General features: G+C 37.6%; 2 protein-coding genes across 6 annotated transcripts in view; one reads left to right on the plus strand and one right to left on the minus strand.

Moving 5' to 3' along the window:
• DYNC2LI1 (dynein cytoplasmic 2 light intermediate chain 1) overlaps window positions 1-24,313 on the plus strand; it is a 50,867-nt gene extending 26,554 nt beyond the window's left edge. The window contains exons 9-14 of one of the 5 annotated variants that reach the window (XM_069071603.1): window positions 4,776-4,852; window positions 5,459-5,529; window positions 6,142-6,239; window positions 6,546-6,638; window positions 11,186-11,279; window positions 24,158-24,313. In XM_069071603.1, coding sequence (XP_068927704.1) covers window positions 4,776-4,852; window positions 5,459-5,529; window positions 6,142-6,239; window positions 6,546-6,638; window positions 11,186-11,248 — 402 coding nt within the window. In that variant the 3' untranslated portion in view covers window positions 11,249-11,279; window positions 24,158-24,313. Of the gene's footprint in view, window positions 1-4,775; window positions 4,853-5,458; window positions 5,530-6,141; window positions 6,240-6,545; window positions 6,639-11,185; window positions 12,816-14,857; window positions 15,595-24,157 lie in introns of those variants that run through there. The other 4 variants (XM_069071605.1, XM_069071602.1, XM_069071604.1 and 1 more) reach the window with 4 other exon arrangements.
• The window catches only part of ABCG5 (ATP binding cassette subfamily G member 5), a 33,498-nt gene continuing 28,500 nt past the window's right edge, over window positions 20,314-25,311 (minus strand). Inside the window, 2 exon segments of the mRNA XM_069071601.1 lie at window positions 20,314-20,504; window positions 22,014-22,126. Coding sequence (XP_068927702.1) covers window positions 20,314-20,504; window positions 22,014-22,126 — 304 coding nt within the window.

A 25,311-nucleotide genomic window follows, 5' to 3' on the forward strand; every position in this document is an offset into this window, starting at 1 on the left:
AAATTTTCCTAAAACATTTTAGTGCAGAAAAATCTGGTAGTGTTCTGTAGGGGGGCAAGTAATGTGTTCTTTAAGTGTATTTTTAATATTTTTATCTTTTGAATGAATGTTTTAAATAATTGGTCTTTTAACATCCTGTCCTAATCCCTATCTTCAGGACTGGGTAATATTTAAAATATTACTAACAATAAAATCAACTTCACTTGTTTTTTACTTTATTTTTTCCTAAGTATTATCTGTTTCCTTAAAGATCACATTTATTTTTTTAGCTACAATTTGCAATTTTACTTTACATATGAGGTTAACAGGATGCTTTATATGCATCTTTCCATGAAATACCCTTGAAACTGAGAGATAGGTGAATGTTACCCAAGAAAAGGTAACAAGAATCGTTACCAAGGCGAGGACCTCAAATCCTCTGGCTCTTGGTTTCTGCTGCTAGATGCTGCTGCTAGCTTAGTTCCAGTCCAAAGATAACTCTCATCCTTTTCCAGAACTGGGAATGGATGCTATACCTATCCTATGGGAGACATGACCGTGTCTTCGCAAAATGACTGTTTTTCAGTGGATCTGTGACCTTATCAACACAAGGAGGCCTTGTAGGAATGCCAGTCAATACCCGCCCTTTTCTGCTTGCATGATTCTTGTTCGTGCCCTCCCATAAATCCTCCAGAGGAGGCCCACCCACCCTACTAGAAGCCTTCCTCTCTATTCTTTAATATTATGTAGGCACATGTGCATAATTTGGGCTCTCTCTGTTGATGCTCTTCCTAGTTGTACAACTGGCTTCATTTCCTAAACGTACATTTCATGGATAGTATCTTTTATTCCATTTCTCGAATGCAAATTTTTGTTGGTAATATGCTTCAGCGTACGTATGTTCTTTTTGGCTCATCAACAGTTTTGACTTCACCCTTACAGCTGGTTCATCAGTCACACATCCTGGATGAACGTTGCACATAGACTAGGAGCCACCCCAGAGTTGAATATAAGGAAGAGTTTGCTTTTGGGGAATTGTGCAATGTTCCCTTGGGAAAATAACAACATAAAATTTTAGCTCATTTGCATTTGCCTTTTTTTTAATGGCCAAGGAATTCATCAATCAATGACTGACCTACTCATGATGAGACATCATTTTTTAGTTGAATGGAACCTGGGCAACAGGCCTAGCCTCTTGTCAAGACCATATTTGGAGTCTCTCTGTTTGGTAGAAGCTGACAGGGCCTGTGATCCATTGGCATGGTCTGAAAATCCAGTGTTGGATGGTGTGAGGAGGGTGGGGCTGACCATGGGCTTAGGGGAACTAGAAGTTGCAGTGGCCAGAGCTCTTAGATGAGGCCAAGTGATTCCCACACTCTGCAGATGCAGATGTTGTATCTTTTGTGCTGAGGGGTCACCAGCCCTCTCAGTGTCTACTGTTACTTACCTCCTCCCATTGTGTTTGGTGGTTAGGGAGAAGGAGGTGACTTGTAATTGTTTATACATAAATAAGAGTTGATACTGAATTTCATTGATACTTCTGTCTTACCATGATTTTTGCTACTTGGATCATGTTTATTCCAACTACCAAAATAAAAAGAGAGAGAGAGAGAATCTAGGGTTGTCCTTATAATATGATGAAGCCTCAAATTAGAACATTTTAGGTACACAATGACCTTTATTCTCATTCCTCCCCACAAAAAATGCATAGGACTAACTGGAACTCATAAATAGACAACAAAAATCTCATTTTTCAGAGAGTCCCAATTTCCCAAGGGTCCCCAGATCCTTCAAACCTAGGGCACTGTCTTGTGATTTGGACTTCCTTTGCCAGGGAAGCAAAACTGTTTGCAAGTGGGAAAACTCCATGACATTTTAATGGAACTCTCTTTCACTTCTGAGACCCATTTATATAGAAGAGCCAGCCTTATATATTGTCTTGAAGGTGTGGATTCTTCAGGGAGGAAAACGTGATTGGGGTTGTTAGATAGGCAACTAGCCCCCTTCCCATCAGACTTGCACTGTCCAAATGACTGTGGTTAGTAAGAGGCCAGAATCTGAGTAGCTTATGTTGTCATGGCTATAGTGCCTTATAGCTGTTCCTACATGGGAGGGAGAAGGGAAGGGAGAAGGATTGTAGAGAGTGGAAGGGAGGCACACATGGTTGTCCTCTTTTCCCAAGAGGATCCAGGCTGTACTCTGGTTCTCTTGAACTTAAGCCTGCTAGAGAGGTAATATTGAAGGCTCCCATTGTTTAGGCTCAGAGGCTAGGTCTTGGCATCACCATGCACTGGAACTCCCATTCTTCAATCCAGGATGGTAGGGCTCTAGAATGCTCATTGCTGTCCCCGTGGTTCCATTATCTGTGGCTGCTCTCTCATGGGCAAAGGGATCAGGTTACTGTCTCTCCTAGCCCACGGCTGGGAAGCATCTCTCAGTGAGCCTAGCCCTGCTCCCGTCTCAGAATTTTAGGATTATAGGTTTAGATCTGGAAGGGAGCTCTTTAGCGGTACCTCTAGTCTTACCCTCCCTATGTTGCAGGAGAGGAAATTCAGGCTCCTGGAAGTGAGGTGACTTGCCCAAGGAGACACATTAAGTTAAAAACACAGTTCCTCTCCTTCCAAATTTAGCACCCTTTCCAAGGTTCCACAGCCAACCTTGCAGAGACAGTGCAAAGAAGAACAGTTTTGTGGAGGTTGCAGAATGCAGATAATCTAAATAGGAAATACACACACCCACTTGTTTTTTAAATGGATCTAAAAGCAGCAAAGTTTGTCTGTTTCAGAGTTAAGTTTTTTTTTTTTTTAAAGCAATCGGGGTTAAGTAACTTGCTCAAGGTTGCACGGCCAGTTATTCCTGGGTGTGGTGCTAAGTATCTGAGCCCAGATTTGATCCCCAGGTCATCCCGACACTGGAGCCCGTGCTCTTACTCGCTGAGCCACCTGGCCACCTCCAGAGTTAGGGTTTTAAAACATTTTCTTTGTAGTCTAACACTCGAGATGTTGTTATCTGTATATATATATATGCCTTGAGTTAAGATATGAAGACTAGCTATGATGTAAAGTCATTTGCACAAACACACTGGAGCTTTCCCATCCACGTGGAAGTTAACATTTGACTCGGCCACTTAAGGCGGCTCTAAACTTGTTATTGTGGCACTATTATTGTTCAAAACACTCCTAGAACTTTCATTTTTGGAACTGCTTTCAGAACCAGTTTACAAGTCACACAAGAAAGTGTCTCATTACTTTATCAAATTTTAATGCTCTGCCCTGTCTGGCATCCAGACTCCCTCTCTAAGCTTACTCCATGTTTCCTTAGTTCACATTCTCCTTCATGCATTGTGTTCCATGTAGACTGGCCTGTTTTTCTTTCCCATGTATGACAAGGCATCTCATGCTTTTGAACAGGGTTGTCTACCTGGAATTCAGTCTCTTCTCAGCTCTAAATCTCTTAGATGCCTCCAAAGCTTAGCTTAGGTGCCATCTCCTAAAGGACCTACCCTATACCTTGTGTACATCTTATTCCTATCCTCACTACTCCTGCCTCAAATAAAATAGGAGAGGAGCTGTGTTCTTAGTTTAACGTGTCTCCTTGGGCAAGTCACCTCACTTCAAGGGACCTGAATTTCCTCTTCTGTAAATGACTTTGAAGGCAGACACTGTATCCTTTTTCTTTGAATCCCCAGTGTTTAGCACAGTGACTGGCAGAATGTTGATACTTAATAAATTGAACAACTAGTCACAAAACTTGATTTTCAACTCAAAGTGTTGTTACTAGGCCTGATTAGACACTATCTTCACCAGAGTTGTCTCCAGGACACTATCTTCACCAGAGTTGTCTCCAGGTGAATTTTGGCTGTTTCCAAAACTCAGATCCACTTAGGATGTTTCTAATACTGAGAATTTTCAAATGGATTACCAGAAGTAACTCTCAAGGAGTTCCAAGAATATTACACCTTCTACTCTTTGAGTTTGGACTAGGTCTGTATGAAAGTTTACTAATCAGTTTGGGTTTGGGAAAATATCCTTGTGGGGACCATTGCTGGTGTGTGTGTATGTGATCAGTAAATGTTTATTGAGCACCTAACATGTTCTAGACACTGTGCTTAGCATTGGGGATACAAATACAAAAAAAGGAAGGAAGGAAGAAAGGAAGGAAGGTCAGTCCCTGCCCTGCCCTTCTAATGAAAGAAGATAATGCACAAAAGGAAGCTGAAGGGGGAGGAAGGGGAATCAATGAGAGGACATGGTTAAGAAGTCAGAGAAGTTCCAGAGTTGTACAGCCAGGTGAGAAATGAAGATTCGTGTGAGCTAAGCTAAGAGTTCTTGGAGAGCATGGTACCACCCTCTGATCAGAGGGACAGAAGGTGGTGATGAGGTGGAATATCAAGGTATGTGTGTGTGTGGGGGAGGGGTATACACACATATGCAGATATATGTATGTACATGTATATACGTGTATATATATGTATATATACACAAACACACACATATCTCTTTTTTTTAAATGATGCTTATAGGGATCATATCATGATCCATGTGTTTGGGAGTGGCAGAAATGACAATTCAAATGTGGTAGATTCTTCCATGTCATGTATGTACTCAAGAAGTTTGGTTCAGAAGAATATCAAATCTTTTTTCTTCCATTTCTTCATCTTAGGGAGGTTTTGCTTTATTTGAAAAGACATAACTAGTTTTTAGGCAAATTGTGATTCTCCCATTAAAATGTTTTTATTTTATCTGTTTCTATGATGAAAAGGTACAACATATCATTTACTCTCTTGATTTCTTTAGTTTGCCAGTAAATCAGAAGCTCTCCTACTGAAAATACGTGGAGTTATCAATCAGTTAGCATTTGGCATTGAAAAAAGGTAATATAATAAAAGACCATTAAGATTTTCTCCTCGTGTGATTGCTACTATTAGCCATTTTCTGTTTCTTGAATTTTCATGAAAAGGAAAAATGTCCCAGATAGGTACTCAAGAGATCATTTCATTTACTTTTTTATATTTGTATTTAGTAGTTTATAGATTTTTACAGATAAAGTGTTATTGTTTATTTTTCATTGAAAGAGTAAAATAGTGTTCATATATTAATTTTCTTGGTTTCCTTCCCACACACACACACATTTTACAAATATCTGTAATCTTTGCTTGCATAGTCAATGTCTTACATTGATTTTCAAGATGCAGATATTATATTTAATATTCACTTTTCTTAGTCCCAATCCAGTACTATAGCAGAAATAATAAGTAAGTTTGATCTCTTTTTTTCCCTGGAAAATTTCTTTTCAAAGAAATACTTTTAATATTTGGGTTTATTTGAGTTAATAGTCATTTGAGAACAGTAGAACCTTTCACCAGGTTCTACAATCTCTCTATATAAAACTTAGCTCTAGCCTTTATGATGAGGACATTTATGGCAGGAGTTTTGATTGCTAAAATAAATTGGATTCTTTTTCCTTCTTATCTATGTAGCAAATCCATGTCTGTGGACCAGAATAAACCACTGTTTATCCCAGCAGGATTGGATTCTTTAAGTCAAATAGGTTGGTGAACTTAAGATTGTTCAATATTTTTTTAATTGCTTATTGATTTTAACCTGGTCCATGTTCATATAAATTCCAACACCAACATTTTATAGGTTTTCATTATCATTGTTACAGTAATTTCACAAGTATTAATGTTATACATACCATATTGATGTAACATGTAGCATATTGATGTTTTGAAGAGGGACCATCACATAGCAAACACATTCTTACTTCTAAGTCACATTCCACTGTAACTGTTTGCATACTCTTCCCTTCTCCTAATCCAGCCTGACTGTCTCTTCTAGAGCCCCAGGATACTAGAAAAGATGTTTTGAATTATTTCGGATTTTCCATCTTCTGAGTGGTGACAGTCATTTCTACCTCAGCCATTCTTTCTCCCCTTCCATCCCCAAAGACTTGGCTTTGAATGAAAAGTTTTTGCTAGTGACTCAGAAGATGTTGAAGGAGAGGAAGGATGTAGCTTAGCAGATTTGGTGACTGAAAAGGAAGAATTTTACAGGTTTTAGTATTGAGAATAAACAATTGGGTGAGGTTTTATTTGTTAAACATTGTTATAACATGCAATTTTCTAGTATACTTTTATGTAAGTTAAACTTTACTCATTAGGGTCTCCTCCTATACCTGAGAATGACATTGGAAAGCTTCATGCACAAACCCCAATGGAGCTGTGGAAAAAAGTATATGAAAAAGTTTTTCCACCAAAGGTATGATTTTTTTTTTATTCTCTGAAACCCAGAGAGTTGGCACTATTAGAGAATGGGATTTTTTAGATTTTTCTTTTTGCTTTTTGGAGGGGGGAATGTAGGGCAATTGGGATTAAGTGACTTGCTCAAGGTCGTGTGGCTAGTTTTGTGTTAAGTGTCTGAGGCCGGATTTGAACTCAGGTCCTCCTGACTCCAGGGCCGGTGCTTTATGCACTGCACTGCCCCTAGAGAATGGTTTTGATATATTAGTGTGGTCTTGTTTTAAGCATCCTTTTACTTCTTCTGTGTAAAATGTTTTCATTTCAGAGTGCCAGTATATCCAAAGAGACCAGAGACCCAGCCCGAGACCCCCAGTATGCAGAAAGTGAAGTTGATGAGATGCGAGCACAGAAAGACCAGGTACCATCCTGTCCATTTGCTTTATTTCACAATAACTTTATACCAAAACAGTGGCTCCAGAATTCACCAGGCTTTTAGAATCCATTTATTATTAGAGTTTGGTAGTGAATTCTTATCTCTCTACTTAAGAAACAAAATTAAGATCATCTCAGGCAAGGTAGCTTAGGGAATTCACATGCATTCACATGTATTCGGAATTCCTCCTGGCTCCTTTGTGGCCCTCAAGACTCCTCCATAAAATCTTCTACTTAGAGAATGAAAGATGTCACAGAACCCATTTTGTGGTGCCATATAATGCTCAGTAAGTGTCAGTGTTATTAAATATCAGAACTTGTATGTGGTAAAGTTAGTGGAGGCTCAAGATTTTGCTAGTTTGAAATGACTGAGATGTGATATTAAACGTGAAATACAGGTGACATGGTGAGCACTTTATGACAGTACTTTTGGCCTTTTATGACAACTCATATTTTCTTAGGTACCTTATCAGTTTAATGAAAATACCAGACTAAGGGGCGGCCAGGTGGCTCAGCAAGTAAGAGCACCGGCTCCAGTGTCAGGATGACCTGGAGATCAAATATGGGCTCAGAAACATCACCACACCCAGAAGTAACTGGCTGTGTAACCTTGAGCAAGTTACTTAACCCCGATTGCTTTAAAAAAGCCAAACAAACCAAAACAGGAACATCACCTTGCTATCAAGGTCAAAGCTATAGTTTTGGGTGGCCAGGTAGCACAGCGAGTTAGAGCACTGGCTCCAGTGTTGGGATGACCTGGGGATCGAATCCGGGCTCAGACACTTAGCACCCACCCAGAAACACCTAACTGTGTAATCTTGAGCAAGTTGCTTAACCCCGATTGCTTAAAAAAAAAAAAAAGAAAGAAAGAAAATACCAGACTGAATTTTTCAGTGTGCAGGTGATCATGCAGGTAACCATTCTAAATCCTAGGCAAGTAATTACTTATTATTCACCTAAACAGAGCCAGGCAAAGCAAAGAATTACTCTTCCAAGATTTACTTGAAGGCAGTTGTATACTGACCTGTTACCAGAGAACCTTTTCCCAATATTATCTAAATATCTTCGAGGACCCATGGAACAGGGCAATTTTAGGTAGAATTAAACAAGATCATTTAGATGATATTAAAAGCATTCTATCCATATGTAGAAATTTTCGTATTGAGATTTCTTTAGATAAACCAAGGTGAAAGTCAATATTGGGAAAATAGTGCAGGTGACTTTAAATAACCCCAAGAACTCCAGTTATCTGTCTCTGTTACTTGGCTCTAGAGACTAGCTGAGTTGGAAGTTATCTTAGATTTAATGTTTATCTAGTAGTCAATAATAAACTACTTATCTATATGAGCATCTGATTATGTTACACAATCATTAGTGTCTTCGTATTTTTTTATATATAATTTAACTGTCACCAAAGGACAAAAGGTTTTCTAATCATTGTGATTTATATGAGACCGTTTAATTTTAAACATAATATCCAGCTACTCTAAGGAAATCAATTTAAGCTAACCAAATCAGGCTGCAGGCAATTAGGGATTTCAGCCAAGATGGAAAAAGCAAAGACTCCAGCACTGGTGCTATCCTTCAGGCTTATCATTATCACTGCAAGAAGAAGTAACAACATCAGTTGGAATAACATAAACTGGAGAGCATTTTTCCAAGCAGTGACAGATTTTTTTAACCTGCCTCAAAAGTAAAAATTTCCTCTCAAAGACTATTTCATAGAGACCGACCTGTAGCTATATTCCATGAGTCACATGTTTTAAATATTCAGATACCTCTTCAGTCTAATCTTTTATTTCTGCTTTAAAAATACTTTAAAGATAACAAGTGGTTATTTATTTATTTGGTTTAAAGATAAGATTTATCCCAAACATATTCATACACTTTTTTATTCTCTTGCAGTAGTAGCTTCATATCCTTGGCTTCAAGGATTGATTGATGTTGAAAGGATTTTGATATATAAAAATATGTTATGGATTTTTGCACCATAGATAAGTTCTTAAAATGATTTTCTAATGGTTGCTTGTTATTTTTTTTTAAATGTCTTGGGAAAAACACATTTCCACTTTTATGGGTTTTTGTAGACTGGGCTGTGTTCTTTATGCACAGTGCATAACGAATTCATTGACATAGATGTGAATTTTTAGCTGGAAAAAATATACCTAGTTATTAGCACATATTTCCTCAGAGTGCTTTTCTAAGTTTATTTATTGCTTGATTATTGCTACACATACCATCTTCATTAAAAATAACATTTTTTATTTGATCTAAAAAGCACTATGATAAGATTCACCTGGAAGAAAACAATTCTCTAGCTACATTCAACTTTAAAACGTCGAAAATTTTCCATAATTACCTGAAAGTGGTTCTTTTTAAATGCTTAGAGAAGCCCATTTTTCCTTCTTTTAAATACTGATAACTCCACCGATTAGATGTATGTCTCTTAAAATACATCATGTGCCTCATGTTAAAAACTGTGGAATATTGCACTTTGATTTCTAACACACCTTACAAACTTGGTGTTGATTTAGTTTCATATGACAGGGCTTTATCTGATTCCCTGGGCTTTGTAAGAGAAGAGGTAGTGATTTTAGAGGACTCCTTCCCCACTCTGAAATAAGGGCTTCACATAGAGCAAGACTGTTACTAAGAACCTTTCTGCATTCTCATCTGCTGGTGGATGGACCTAATTCTCTCCCTCGTTCTTATTTTCTCAGTCTCATTATTTTGCTGGCTTTACTCTGGACTCTCTCCAGAGTTTCTCTGCCATCAGCCTTTACTTGGGCTCTTAGAAAGGGCCTGGCCAGTGGTCTAGTGTTTTTCAACTTTTTTTTTTCAATTTTAAAGGTTAAAGTAATTCTTGACTTTAAAAGAATGTTAGTGCTTAAGGCATTTAGTTTGGGCCACCCAACTAATTTATTTCCTCTATTTTTGGTATCAAAGGAATCTTTTGAAGCAGTTTTAAAGTCTGAAGAAAGCATTCTAAAGCATGTGTTCATCGGGGTTATTTTGCCAAAGATGAATGAGCCTCGTGTGTCTTCCTAAATCCCTGAATTAAAAAAAAAAAACAACTCATTTATAGTTTCTTTGTTTCTAGGGCACTTTGCTTTTAGAAACATACTTGGGGAAGAATATTCATAATAGCCATTAGTGAATCTCAACTCATTATTTCTGACTAAATTTGAAGCAAGAATCTGTTTCTGTATCCTTTGTAAAATAAATGGACTTGAATTCAACAAATATTTCTTATTGTATCTACTTTGTGCAAGGCACTACCCTGGGCTCTGGGGATGCCAAGATAAAAGCAAAAGATTCTTGCCCTCTATTAGCTTACATTCTGCTAGGGCACAGCCCTGCCTCACTTAAGTAACCCCCAAGTCAAGGCATCACCCTTGTGATGTCATTTGATCTGCTTCGAAAACAAAGCATGAACAACAGGATACATCAGTATCCAAGATTAAAACTCAACACTTCTCTTACTGTCTTTGGGCTTTTCTTAGTTACTACAAAGTAGCTCTCACAAAACTTGTATCTGTAGCATTAAGTGTAGCTGGAAGCAAGACAACCTTCCTACCTCCTAGGCCTTTTAAAATAGAACCGAAATTTACTGAGTTAACCCAATAGAATTTTCAGCATCTGATGGTTCATTGATGCAGCTATTAACATTAATGGAAAATACAATAAGAGGAATTTAAATAGGACCCCAGAGAGTCTTCCTTTCCTTCTTAGAATGACTTAACTTCCTGGAGGATCAATTATTAATTGTTTGTTTGGGGGTTTTTTGTCTTAATCTCAGTTGACAATTGATGGAATATTCTAATAAGAAAATATCTCAAAATATTTCTGTGTTTTTAGTAAAACACTGAAAGCTTAGTTTTTGTAAGGCCAAAATTTCTAGTTATTGTTTACACTTTGTGAACTTGGTCTTTGAAATGGCAAACAGCAGATATCCGATGACCTAAAGCTACCTGATTTAATTACCTAAAGCCATAAGAGACTTTGAAATTTATTACTTTACAAGATCTCTACAAAGTTCTCATACAGCTTTTAAACTTTAACTTAGGTCATGGGTATGACAGAAATCATCTGTAATTGTCCGGTAGCAAGAAACTGAATATTCTTCTAATAGAGGATGTGAACTTGAATTCTGATAGTCAATTTGTGTTCTTTCCTACGGGGGTCATTTTTTTTTTAGTTTGTCTGAGGATCTAAAATGAGAACACTTGTGTATAATTTATTTCGAAGTGCTACTTGTAAATTGTACCTACCTAACCTGTACCAACCCTAAACCTAAATCCATCCTATAACCTAATTTATCAAAGTTTAAAGGGGACAAAAGAGCTTTGTGAAACCAGTCCATTAATGGAAAACAAAACCTTAGGATTATTGCCAAAAATTTATGACAATAAATGTTAATGATACTCAGGATCCAGTGTTTGATTACAGTCTAAAGTGGGAGAGGTATGATTTTTTTTAAGTGCTCAGTGTAAAGAATTTGGAAAGTTATTTATAAATTTTTTTATGTTTTAGGAACTGGAACAATATAAAAAAAATTCTTCTAAATCCTGGAAACAAATTGAGTTTGATTCCTGAACCTAATATAAGTGAACACAGGCATCAGTAGGTTTGTATTTCTTCTCTCTGAAACATGAGTAAGATTAAAAATTTTTTCATCCCTTGTGATAATATAGAAAATATTTTCATGTAAAATGTGTAACTACTATGAAAGAAAGACAATTTAATACTATAACTCTTCAAGTAACCAGAAAATGTTTTTAAAAGAAAAAAAGTAAAATCAAATGCTAATATTTGAAAAAGATGAAAAAAATCTTGTTACCAATGCCTCTAAGAATGAGATAATAATTGCATTTAAATAAGGTTCTCCATCATATACATTTGTATGTTTTCTGTTTCTATAGTTTTATAGACTATACAAACTCATGTTTGAAATAGTTACGAATGAAGAATTATTCTCTATTATAAAAATTTCCTTTATGGAATGGTTCCTCTGGAAGTAAGGTACTTTTTTTTTTTAAAGCAATTGGGGTTAAGTAACTTGCTCAAGGTGACACGGCCAGTTTTTGTGTGTGGGTGGGTGGGTGTTAAGTATCTGAGGCCAGAACTGATCCCGGGTCTTCCTAGCTCCGGGGCCAGTGCTCTTACTCACTGTGCCACCTAGCCGCCCTGCAATTAAGGTACTGATAACCTAGGGTGTGATGTAGAAGGATACCCTTGAATTGAAACTTCATCAGAGATACCTCATGGTAGTTATCTCATTCCATCCTCTTATAACCAATCTCATGAAATTTGTATCTGATAGCCTGGGTCAAGATGTTTGCTGAAGGGGCTGTTGACATAACCAAAGTCTGAGTGACTCTAGAGATGCAAGAACTAAGCTCCAGTTTCATTAGGCCAACCATTCTTGATAAAAAAAATTCAGATCCCCTAACAGCATGTTTATGTGTTTGCCAGCCAACTTAAATGTGTAGAAACCTACCAGCCTGAAGGCACAGATCAAAGTCTTTTCAGTTGACAGATACTGAACTATATTATTGATCTGTCTGAAATTAAAAGCTAGCTCTCAACTTTTGGGAAAAAATATAATGAACATGAATTTTCAAAAAAATTTGGAATAATTTAAATACTATGTTCTTCATGTATTCATATAAATATTTCCATTTTCTGGTGTGTAATGGGTAGAGAGGGTCAAGGAGCCTGTTTTATTTAAAGTTCTACTACTGAGTGGAAAAAATCATTTATTCTATATCTCAGCAAAATATAGATTATACTTGGGTTGCTTTATTTTTATTTTGCTTAGTGTGAATTGTATAAATATGATTCATATCTGCATCTGAAATTTTTTTTAGATTTTGATATGAACTTAGATGTCTTTGCTGTATTAAAAAAATCCAAATATAAAGTAAATTACTATGAAACCTCTTTAGAAAAACACTTAGGGACAGGAATCAAATGTTGGGCAATATTTTTTGAGTTTTTTATATTATGGGGTTGTTTATAACCAAATCCAAGTAATGACTAGATATGTAATTTTTCTGTACCTGCTTATTTGTAAAGAATTCATGATCACAAAAAAGCTATTTTAAATATATTTCATTGATGGATTAATGCTAATAAATGTTGATTTTAGCATTAAAAAGAAGTATTACTTAAAGTCTTAAACTTTATTCTCTATGCTTCTAAGACAATTTAGCCTTTATGTGCCAAACATAGATAAGAATAAAAATAACACTTTAGTCCTTCTCAACCCTCCTCTCTTTTAGGTCAGTGCTCATGCAGTTAGAGGTCTGGAACTGGGAGGGTCCTCATTTTACAGATGAGGAAACTGAGGCCCTAGGGATTCAATATTCAGAAATGAGAGTGATCTTTTTTTTCAAACTACCACTCTCATTTCTGAATACTGTGTCTTCAGTAATTTGTATATATGTATACATGACTGTGATTTTAAGATGCAATGTGTCAGCAATAGCTTGAGAAGGGAAGAATTAGGCTGTATTGTATAGGAGGGAAGGAAGGAAAGAAAGAAAGATGGAAGGGAGGAAGGAAACGAACATTTGTACTGAGCTAAGGGCTTTACAAATATCTCATTTTGTCCTCACAACAGCCCTAGGAGGTAGGTACTATTATTATCTTCATCTTACAGTTGAGGATACTAACAAAGATAAATGATTTGCTTAGGGTCATACAACTAATAAGTGTCTAAGGCCAGATTTGAACTGAGGTCTTCCTAACTCCAGGCCTAGAACACTCTCCACTGTGCCACCCAGCTGGGTGTAACATAAAAAGCTTAAGAGACATAATTTCTGAGTAATTAATTATTTTTTTAATCATGCTAGCAGATAATTAATAAGAGGTCAGCGGCACTCTCGAATAGCAAAAACTTTTCATGGAACCCACTCAACACTATATGCCTTTGGAAGAGTGGTGTTTCTGAGGGTGGCGACCAGCTTGGATTGTTTAACAATGAGAAGGAAGAATATTAGAATAAGAGGTGGGCTTATGGGGAGGCTAGGTAGCGCAGTGAATAGAGCACTGGCCCTGGATTCAGGAGGACCTGAGTTCAAATCTGGCCTCAGACACTTAACACAAAAGCTAGCCATGTGACCTTGGGCAAGTCACTTAACCCCAATTGCCCTAAAAAAAAAAAAAGAGGTGGGCTTATTCCAATGAGGGACTGGGGGATGTGACTCTAATTACTCAGTCTTGGACAAAGAGACTTATTTCTTTGTTATCCAGCCTATCCCCTCCTGGGCCAATCTAGAAAAAAGAGGCTCCACCTCTACTCAGACCTGGCTGAGTGGGCCAGAATTCACCTTAGATTAAATTGTAAGTTTTTCTAGTTGGGTGCCATCTTCCATCCAGGATCAAAAAGCATATACCCTGGGGAATTTGGGCAATCTCATCCATCATCAACGTCCTTCAGAGACTGAACAACCTATAGGCTTCTGAAAAAACCTGGTCCTAATTCAATAATCTGTTATTAATGTAAGAGAGAAATAATCATTCCTCTCACAGATCAATGTTTTATCAGCCCAGTTCTAGTATTTTCCAAGTTATTTGCTCAAATATCCAATCCAAACAGTTGTAACTTTGCAAAGAGTAACTAATGCCAGCTAATTGTTATATCTACCAGCAAAAAAACCCCAAACAAACCCAAGCCTCACCTAATTTCTCTTTCCCTAGTATTAGCCAGCAGTAATCCGAAAAGAAAAAGCATGCTGAAATGTTTCTTTTTTTTGGGGGGGGGGGGGAGAAGGCAAAGCAATTGGGGTTAAGTGATGTGCCAGAGGTCACACAGCTAGGTAAGTGTCTACTGTCTGAGGCTGGATTTGAACTCAGGTCCTCCTGACTTCAGGGCCGGTGCTCTCTTCACTGCTCCACCTAGCTGCCCCATTTCAAATATGATTATTGTCACTATCATGAATAATAATGTATAACACTTAGTAATTCACAAAGTACTTTTCTTACGGCAGCTCTCGGAAGTAAAACAAGTTTTGTAGGCTTGGGGTGGGGGTGGAGGTGAGGGCAGTGCAAATGATGTATGTCAGTTGGGCCAGATGTGAACTTAAAAGTTCATCAAGTCTTCTTTTTGGTTATGTTGTGACCATGTGACGTGAAGTGATGAGATGAGGAAAGTGCTTTGTGAGGCTTGAAGTGCTCTGAAAATGTGACATCTCATTACAGTGCAGAACAGAGCCTTGGAAAGCAAAGATTAGAATGAAGGCAGAGGCGAAGGAAGCAGCTGGCTGTTGTGGTCCAAGTGCGGCCTTACCATGGTGTAAGAAAATAAATCCACCAAAATTTGTTTATACCAGATGAACAAGGAGATGTGAGGATGGACAGATATCCCCATGAACTTTTTCTCATCGTGTGTAGTGCCACGGGAATGCTACCTTAATATGAACTTCAGCCAGAGGTGTTGAAGTTGGCATCAGGAATTTCTAGGGCCTCTCTCTAGGTTAAGGCTTTCAACACCAACCTGACACATTCAATCTTTGTACATCACTCCCCTTCACACACTGTTGTTCAGCCATACTGGCCCTCTCCTCATTCCTCATACACGATGGCTCTGTCTTTTTTCTCCCTGCTTCTGCCTTGGCTCTGAATGCACTTCTTCCGCCTCTTCTTCTCTTAGAAAGCCTAGTTTTCTCCAAAGCTCAGCTCACCTTCTGCATGAAGCCTTTCCTGATCCTCCTAGCGCCTTCCAACCCAAATTACCTTGTATTTATTATGTACACACTTAGGCAAGCACACACATTGTCTCTCAATGTAAACACCTTGAGGATCGGGGCTGTTTTGTTTTTGTCTTTGTATCTGCGGTGCATTGTGTGTGCATACACATACCACAGTGTGTGGGTACATAAAGGAGTTTAATAAATGCTTCTTGTTTGCATGAAGAAACAAAAGTACAAAGGAAGAAATCTCTTATGCTTTATTTGCTGTCTTTATGAAAACATGTACCATCAATGGGCCTGGGTTCTAGTAGCTTCTAAGCTACTAGTTGATCCAGAAGGTATACCAGTAATCTGAATTGATTTAGTTGTACCATAACATACAGAAAACCATCTACCTTATATCTCCATTGCTACCAGAGTGAAGTAAGGCTTGCCTTCTACATTAGGAGATTTAACCCCAGTATGCCTGAGAACAGAATGCTCATTATACTCCAAGCATCCTGAGTCCCAGGGAAGAGTCTGGTCCCTGCTTTTGTTCTGGAGGGAAAGAGCTCTATTCATTCTAATTCTGAGCATTTCAGTTTTGTAATATCACAAAGTCAGGCAGACTTCATTTCAAAAGGAATCAAGTTTTTTTTTAATAGTTTATAACTTTTGTCATCCAGTTCAACATTTATTAAGGGCCTTCTGTACAAAGCACTTTGCTAGGTACTAGGGAGACAGATTAAATAATCCCAATTCCCAAGCATTTTATATTCTACTGGAGGGGTTGGGGCAGGATACAACATGTTAACAAGTAGGTAATAGAGAATTTGAGAAGGGACTGAGCAGTAGTGACTAGAAGGACCAGGAAGGTCTTCTTGGAGGTAGAAGAGGAGTGTGATTTCTCATTACTGACACTCTTTGGCCAGGGGGACAGATTGTCACTGGCGATGTTTAAATGGCCTGTGGGAAGCCATTATCTTTTCCTAGGGAGGTATCACTAACATTTCACAGATTGAATTCACATACTATGTCAATTTTCCAAATGCTAACAAGCTAGAATGAAATATAATCTGCATATGAATAGAAGGGAAATGTCTCCACGTATATTATAGACTAATACTATGGTAAGTTGAAATCATTGGTTTCAAAAGAGGTTCCTGTGGGACTCTCTTTGAACTACTTAACAGATCAACTCTAGAAGTATCTATAACAGGTTTGACATATAAAATCTGTAAAGCATCACATAACTATTATATAATAATCATCAGTGTCAGGGACCTTTTGTTGAAGATGACAATAGTATTCTGGTAATTTTCCAATGTCTCCAAATCCTTAAATACCCTTCCAAGAATCAGGGTTTTACTGTGATTTCCTTAATGAACAATTTTTCCTTTAATACAAGATGCTTCAAATGCTATGGTGTTTTATCATTCTTTAGAAGCTAGGTAACAGTTGCTAAACAAGTCATGTAATCACCAAGACATATTCTTCAGAGTTACTATGGAAACACCACCAAAGTAAATATACCAATTGCATATTTTCATTTCTGATTTGTGAAGTTAATCACTTAAAATCAGTCATAAAGATATTCAGTGGCTTAGCTGAGATAGAAAAAAATAACTTTTAATAGTCTCTTTTACAAGCTAGTTGTTTACCTAAAAACAGAAAAGGTAGATGCTTGTTTTATACAGATTTGTATATCACACCATATACCAAGATAAGGCCAAAATGGGTACGTGATTTAGGCATAAAAGGTGACACCATAAGCAAATTAGATCAAGGAATAGTCTAACTGTGAGATAATATGGAGAAGGGAAAAATTCATGACAAAACAAGAGATAGTGATCATTAATGAAATGTAAAATAGATACTTTTGATTATATTAAGTTAAAAAGTCTTTGCACAAACAAAACCAATGCAGCCAAGGTTAGAAAGAAAGCAGAAAGCTGGAAAATGATCTTTACAGCAAATGTCTCTGATAAAGGCCTCGTTTCTCAAATACATAGAGAATTGAGTCAAATTTATAAGAATGCAAGCCATTCTCCAACTGATAAATGGTCAAAGGATGTGAACAGGCAGTTTTCAGATGAAGAAACCAAAGCTATCTATAGTCTAGCTATCTATATGAAGAAATGCTCTAAATCACTTTTGATTAGAGAAGTACAAATTAAAACAACTCTGAGGTATCACTTCACACCTATTAGATTGCCTAATATGACAAAAAAAAAAGAAAATGATAAATGTTGGAGAGGATGTGGAAAAATTGGGACACTGTTGATGGAGTTGTGATTGATCCAACCATTCTGGAGAGCAGTTTGAAACTATGCCCAAAGTTCTATGAAACTGTGTGTACCCCTTGATCCAGCAATATCACTACTAGGTCTCTATCCCAGAGATCAAAGAAAAGGGAAAAGGACTTATTTGTATAAAAATATTTATAGCAGCTCTTTTTGTGATGGAAAAATATTGGAAATTGAGGGGATGCCCATCAACTAGGGAATGAATGGCTGAACAAGTTGTAGAATATGAATGTAATGGAATTCTATTGTGCAATAAGAAATGATGAGCAGGCAGGTTTCAGAAAAACCTAGAAAGACTTGTATGAATTGATGCAAAGTGAAACAAACAAAATCAGGAAAACATCGTACACAGGAACAGCAACATTGTGTGATGGTCAATTCTGAATGACTTAGCTCTTTTTAGCAATGGTTCAAGACAGTTATAAAAGCTTTATGATGGAAAATGCTTTCTACATCCAGATAAAGAATTGATGGGCTCAATGTGGATCAAAACATACTTTTTTCATTTGCTTTATTTTTTTGCATGTGTTTTTTTTTCCTTTTTGGTCTGTATCTTCTTTCACAACTGTGAATAATATGCAAATGTTTTATATAATTGTACATATATAATCTATATCAACATTTTAGGAAGAGGGGAAGGGAAAAGAGAAGGGAGAAAAGTTTGGAACTCAAAATTTTGTAAAAAATGAATGCTAAAAATCGTCTTGACATATAATTGGGAAAAAATAAAATAAAGAAACTCCTACCTTCTTGATTGTCCAATAGCTGCCCTTCCCCCAAGTATCAACTTTTTCTCTCAAATACATTTTTAAGAAGCAACATCTCTATATACAAAACAATAATCAAAACTAATAATGAAAACTTGAAAATTAATCCTAACAGATCATGATATATTTGACTGATAAGTGATGTCTCTCTTAAGTTATTCATTTGTGAGAACTAAATGAAGGATACTTCCACCAGACCAGTAGCTTTGTTTAGAAAGCCTAGTAGATGAGGCAGCTAGATGGTAGGTCACTGGATAGAACACTGGGCCTAGAGTCAGGGAGACCTAAGTTCAAATCTCTGTGGCCTTGGGCAAGTCATTAACCTCTGTTTGTTTTAATCTTCTGGAGAAGGAAATGGCAAACCACTCCAATAGGTTGCCAAGAAAACCCCATTGAACAGTGCTGGCACGCTGTCATCCATGGGATCACAAAGAGGAAGGAATGACTGAACAACAGCTAGGTATACTTGGATGTGACTGTGGAAGGTCAAACTTCATTAAGTTGGTAGAAGCATGGTGATTTTTCTCAACCCTGGCAATTTTTTGAAGACCAGCTAAGTTGTAGTGAATATATGTTTCAGTGGGAAGAAGCACACTGATGAAATCATGAATCTTTAAGAAAGTGAAGTAAGAATCATGCAGTCTTTTTTGTACTTTTGTAAAGTTTATTTTTAGTTTTCAACATTCACTTCCATAAGTTTTAATCTTCTCCCCTTCCCTACCTTCCCCCCTCCCCAATATGGCATACAATCTGATACAGGTTCTATGTATACATTCCTATTAAACATATTTTCACATTAGTCATGTTGTATAGAAGAATTAGAGCAAATGGGAGGAACCATGAGAAAGAAAAAAAAACAAAACAAACAACAAGAAAAGAAAATTGCTTTGTTCTGTATTCAGGCTCCATAGTTCTTTCTCTGGATATGGATGGCATTTTCCATCATGAGTCCTTTGGAATTGTTTTAGGTCCTTGCATTGCTGAGAAGGGCTAAGTCTATCAAAATCAGTCATCCAATACTGTGGCTGTTACTGTGTACAGTGTTCCCCTGGTTCTGCTCACTTCACTCAGCATCAGTTCATATAAGTCTTTCCAGGTTTTCCTGAAGTCTGCCTGTTCCTTATTTCTTATAACACAATAGTATTCCATTACACTCATATACTACAACTTGTTCAGCCCTTCCCCAATTAATGGGCATCCCCTCAATTTCCAGTTCTTGGCCACCACAAAAAAAGTGCTGCTATAAATATTTTTGTACATGTGGGTCCTTTTCCCATTTTTATGATCTCTTTGGGATACAGCCCTAGAAGTGGTATTACTTAGTCAAAGGGGGTATGCACATTGCATAGTTCCAAATTGCTCTCAAGAATGGTTGGATGAGCTCACAACTCCACCAACAATGAATTAGTGTTCCAACTTTCCCACAGAATAACGCAATCTTGCCTAATTCCACAGTATTTTCCAACTCACAGTTTCCCCACATGACTGTATAATCATTCAGACCATTTCTTTTCACAGATAGCTTTGTCGAAGAGTAAATGTGATAAGTATTACTGTTCTTTTTCTCTCTTACAGAACAAGGAAGATAAGCTTAAAATGCCATCTCAGTATGAACTATTATCATTGACATTTCTTGGAATAGCTGATATACATACTGATTCCACACACAGCAAACTCACAGGGGTAGAATAATGGCAACCAGGAATTCTTTGTCCCAACAGTCCACATAACTATAGTTGTATCACATTCTCCAGGATCTTGATGGCATCAAAAATGAAAGCCATGGAATTCTTACTTCCAAAATGTTTAGATTATATTTATCTTGCAGATTTTTAGGCTTTGGGTTTTAAAGCACTCTTGCTTATCTAAAAGAAGGATTTCCATTTTTTTTTTTTTAGCATCAGCATTTACCACTATCTGCTAATAAGGTAATCTCTTATTTTGAATATGATTATTCCTAAAAAGATAAGAACAGGGATAAATGCATATAAAATGAGAAAGTTAGCTGTGAATCTCGATGTTGCACCCGGACAGGTTTTTTCAATGAATATATTTCCTTGAGTGTAGAGACAGAGTGGATTTCCTACTGATCCATTTGAACCACCTGCCAGAGAAAAGATTGATAGGATCAGGTGTGGCATACACCAGGGTAATTCAGTCAGTAAGCATTTGTCAAATGTCCGCCATGGCCCATCAGCACAGTACTAGGGGCTCTACTTTGTCTGTCTAATTTATCAGACGCTCCGGACAGTTCAGATAGCCGGGAAGTCAAGCTTTGTTAGATCAAATCATGATGTAAAAAAAACAAAACAAAACCATTTTTGGTGCCTTTGGTTCAAAGTGAAGAAGCTTGGGCTGCTTTGTTTTGAAATGACCAGTCATGCCTCCAGTGCCTTGATAAGAATCAAAGGCAAGAGGTGCTGAGGACCTTGTAAAACCATTGATGATTTAACTGTGAATATTCAGAATAACCACTGAATATGACGCCATCCATAACCATGCTGCCCCAAGTGACTTTATTGTCTCTAATGATTTCTGCCAATAGTTGTTCAACTTTGTTTTATAAAGTTTTTGGTATAAGAAAAACAATGAATGCTAAATTGAATACCCCTGGGAAAAGCAGATTGCTTCGAGTGAGCAAAGATGAAGCAGTTGGGCTGTATTTGGGTAATATGTTTGAGACTTGGATGCTTAGTGTTACCATTTGCCCGAAAATAAGAGGGCTTGGTAGTTCCCCCTAGTTACAGGCTTCATTAAGACATGGCCTCCACTGAGCCATTTGGTAAGGTCATGATCTAACATAGGTTTTCAAAGCACATAAATTAATAGAAATTCCCAGAAGTCAGAAAATCACTGATAGAGATCAGATTACATAAAATTTCTTTTGTGGTAAACTATTGAGCTATTAAGGGTACTAATAAACTATTGAGCTATTAAAGGCATTAGGTGGTGCAGTGACTAGAGCACCAGGCCTGGAGTCAGGAAGACTCATTTTCCTAAATTCAAATCTGGCCTCAGGCACTTACTAGCTGTGTGATCCTGGTCAAGTCACTTAACCTTGTTTGCCTCAGTTTCCTCATCTGTAAAAATGAGCTGGAGAAGGAAATGGCAAACTACTCCAGCATCTCTGCCAAGAAAACCCCAATTGGGGTCACAAAGAGTTCGACATGGCTGAAAAACAACTACACAACAAAATTGAGTTATTCCTGATAGAATGTAAAGAAACTCCTTCAACACCTACATGATTATCTCATTCAAATAAAGAAAAGAGAAACTTGCAACAAAGATTTGGGCATGCTCCTTATCCCTAAGGATCATGGAGTTTTTCAGGCTTGATTTCCTCCAGAAAACAGGTGGTCAGAGTTCACTACAGCCCTACCATGGCACTTAAATGTTTCCAATTTGTCTTGTGTCCATTGAACAACCCTAAAGCATCCTGGAATTTCTAGCTATTAGTCTTTGTCCTGGGGTAAACTAAAAGAAACATGAGGCAATTGGCAAACAAGTCTTTTATTCCTAAAAATGGTATGGTAGGCAATAACTTAAAACTAATTTTTCCCATTGGTTGAACAGAATAAAATACCTGAACAATGTACTATTATAAAAGACTTACCACAAGTGAAATTCAGTCCGTTAAACTCATTGACTATTAGAATCTCAGAACAATATTTTTGAAATGTAATGTAACCAAGAATTTGTAAAGGAAAAGGCATTTCATTTATGTTCCTTAAGAAATAGAAGAAAAAAGAGATAAGGTTAACATGCATTGTATTCTTAGCAAATGAAAAGTACATACTTAGCATTGGATAAATGGATAGAAAGTTTAGTTTCATTTTATGGTACAGGTGACTACTGTTGTTCATAATTTTCAAAGAGGATCATTGACATTGGGGGTGATGACTTGATTTGTGCATGAATTGGATTTAAATGAGGCAGAGCTGTGCAATGTTTCCAGCCTCACTTCCTGAGTCATCAAAGTTCAGTGGAAAAACAAAAGTCAAGACAACTGACAATGCCCTAGGATGCAGTGGATAACCTTGGTATCTTTGATACATACATACCTGCACACATACATTTAGATCCCTTGGAATATATACATTTTTGGAAAATAATGTCTACCCAACACCTGTTCAACTCATATTTTGGGATTATATAGTGTTATTTATATCTAATTATTCATGCTATTCTGATGCTCCTGTTTGCAAGTGATGGTAACATTAATTGCATCAAATCATGGACTACAACAGAACCTTTTGAATGAGTTCCATAACTACTCAGAGGACTTTAACCTAACTATCCACATAAGAAAAAAAAACACTCATGAAAAATGACTTGTGGGGTGGCCAGGTAGCACAGCAAGTAAGAACACCGGCTCCAGTGTCAGGATGACCTAGAGATCGAATCCCGGGCTCAGACACTTAGCACCCACCCAGAAACACCTGGCCATGTAACCTTGAGCAAATTAATTAAACCCCAATTTTTTAAAAAAAAAAAAAAAAAAAAAAAGAAAAGAAAAATGACTTGTCAGAGTTGGGTATGCAGTTGGATGAACAGCTTTGCAGAACTTTTCCACCAGCATATGTATATTGGATAATATTGAAAATAGACTTTGAATTTGATTTTGGTGAATTACAAAAAAAAAGACAAAAATTTTTTTTAAGCAATTGGAGTTAAGTGACTTGCCCAGGGTCACACAACTAGTAAGTTTCAACTGTCTAAGGCTAAATTTGAACTCAAGTCCTCTTGACTCTGGGGCTGGTACTCTATCCAATGTACCACCTAACTGTTCCCCAAGTTATTTTTAACAATCCCCAACTGGTCCCAGAAGAATATGGGATGTGTGACTAAACATGGCCTTGGAGTTTGTAAAGACTTGCCTACAAGGACAGGGAGGGTGAATAGTTGATTGAAAGTGGAGACAGAAGTAGTGGAAAGAGCAGTAGTTTGGAAGTCAGGTGACCCAGCTGAACAATCCGCTTCTTGTGACATGAGCAAGTCCGCATCTGTGGACATCGGCCTCATCATCTGCAAAATGAGAGGGCTGAACTGGACGGTCACCAAGGGCCCCTGTATCTCAGAACCACATGGGGCAAGATTGTAGAGAGATTTTAGCGACAGACTCGTTCATTTGCATTTTAAGGTGGGAAATCATGAAAGGTTCTTGGACTTTGATATTCAGATCATTCAAAGAATCTGTCACCCGTGGTGGTGGTACACCTTTCAGCAGCGTAGATTTCAACCCATTCTTGCCTTCCCATCCCATGTGGCTTTTGTTCACATTCTCCCATAAATGCTATTTATGGGGCAGGAGGCGCACCTCATGTGTGCCTTCCTCTAGTTATCTTGACATTGTTGGATACCAAAGGAACCCACAGACCACCCATCAGTTCTTCATCACTCTTGCTTATTTCCTTGATCTGTCTTTTTTTTTTTTTTTGGTCATACAGCAATCTGGTGACATCTTAAAAATAATTATTTAGGAAGAATAATCAGGCAGGCTATATAGTCTATCTTATACAGACAAGTCTACATAGAATAGACTCAAGTAGGAAAATAATAGGGCATCAGTTGGACGGCTAGTGCGGTGGTTCAGGCGTTCGGTGATAAGGTCCCAGTGGGAATGGAGGAGCAGTTCTGGATCTAGACTCTCTAGCTAGACTTCTCTTTGAAAGCTGGGCCCTTTTCTAATATTTTCTCTACATAAAATCTAGTCTTCTATGTCTATTTTTAAAACCTGTTTTTGTATCTTCTTCCTAGGTAGCTAACAGGAGTAGTGGATAGAACACTGAATTTGGAGTCAGAATTACCCGAGCTTGAATCCTGCCTCAGACACTCCCTGGCTGTGTGATCCTGGGCAAATCCCTGCCTCAGTTTCCTAATTTTAAAACAGGGATAATAAAAGCACCTACCTCACAGGGTTGTTGTGACAATCAAAAAAGGTTATCTATGTTAAGCACCTTCCAAATCTTAATACTCTATATAAATGTTAGCTATTACTCTTCTCAAACCCAAGGTTGAATCCCATAATGATTACCTAACAAATTCTTGTTAATTGAGAAGCAACAGAGGCAAGAATTGTTGATACTTATGTCTTTGTATTTCTAGAACAGGGCTTTACACATAGTAAGCAATAATTGAATGTTTGTTGAGTGCTGAGAACAGTTGTCAGAGCATTTGATGATAGATTAGATATAGTGAACAAGGAAGACGTTCAAGATATCTATTAAATACTTACTATGTACAGAGCACTAGCTTAGCTTTGTAGGGAAAGAGGAAGGTAAGTAAGGAATGGTCTCTACCCTCAAAAATGTACAGGTATGCCATTGGGTTTCTATATAAAAGGGTATGCCTCAGGGGTGGCCAGGTGGCGCAGTGAGTAAGAGCGCCGGCCCCGGAGTCGGGAGACCTGGGATCAGTTCCAGCCTCAGATACTTAACGCCCACACAAAATAACTGGCCGTGTAACCTTGAGCAAGTTACTTAACCCCAATTACTTTAGTAAAAAAAAAAAGGGGGGTATGCCTTAGAATACAAGGTAGTATGTGATAATTAGTAAGCACTTATCAAGTGCCAATATGGACTAGAGTAAGCCCCAGAGATACAGAGGGAAAATGAAACATCCCCTGTCTTTGAGGAGCTTGCACTCTATCAAGGGAGACAGCAAGTACTTGTATAAATAAGCATATGCAAAATATAGGATCATTTAGGGTGGAAGAGGAGGCACTAAGAGCTAAATGAATAAGTAAAGGTCTCATGACGGAGATGGCATTTGGGCTGAGCTCCGAAGGAAACTGGGAATTCGAAGAGGTGGATATAAAGAAGGAGTAAGTGTCAAGGTATGGGGGAGAGTCATACAAAGACCCAAAATGAGAATTGAAGGTGAAGGAAAGGAGGGAGGGGGGGAGGGAGGGG

Source organism: Petaurus breviceps, unplaced genomic scaffold (genome assembly GCF_028583685.1).
Source record: "Petaurus breviceps papuanus isolate PSGF00001 unplaced genomic scaffold, PetGlider_PUasm1.0 90842, whole genome shotgun sequence".
Taxonomy (NCBI): domain Eukaryota; kingdom Metazoa; phylum Chordata; class Mammalia; order Diprotodontia; family Petauridae; genus Petaurus; species Petaurus breviceps.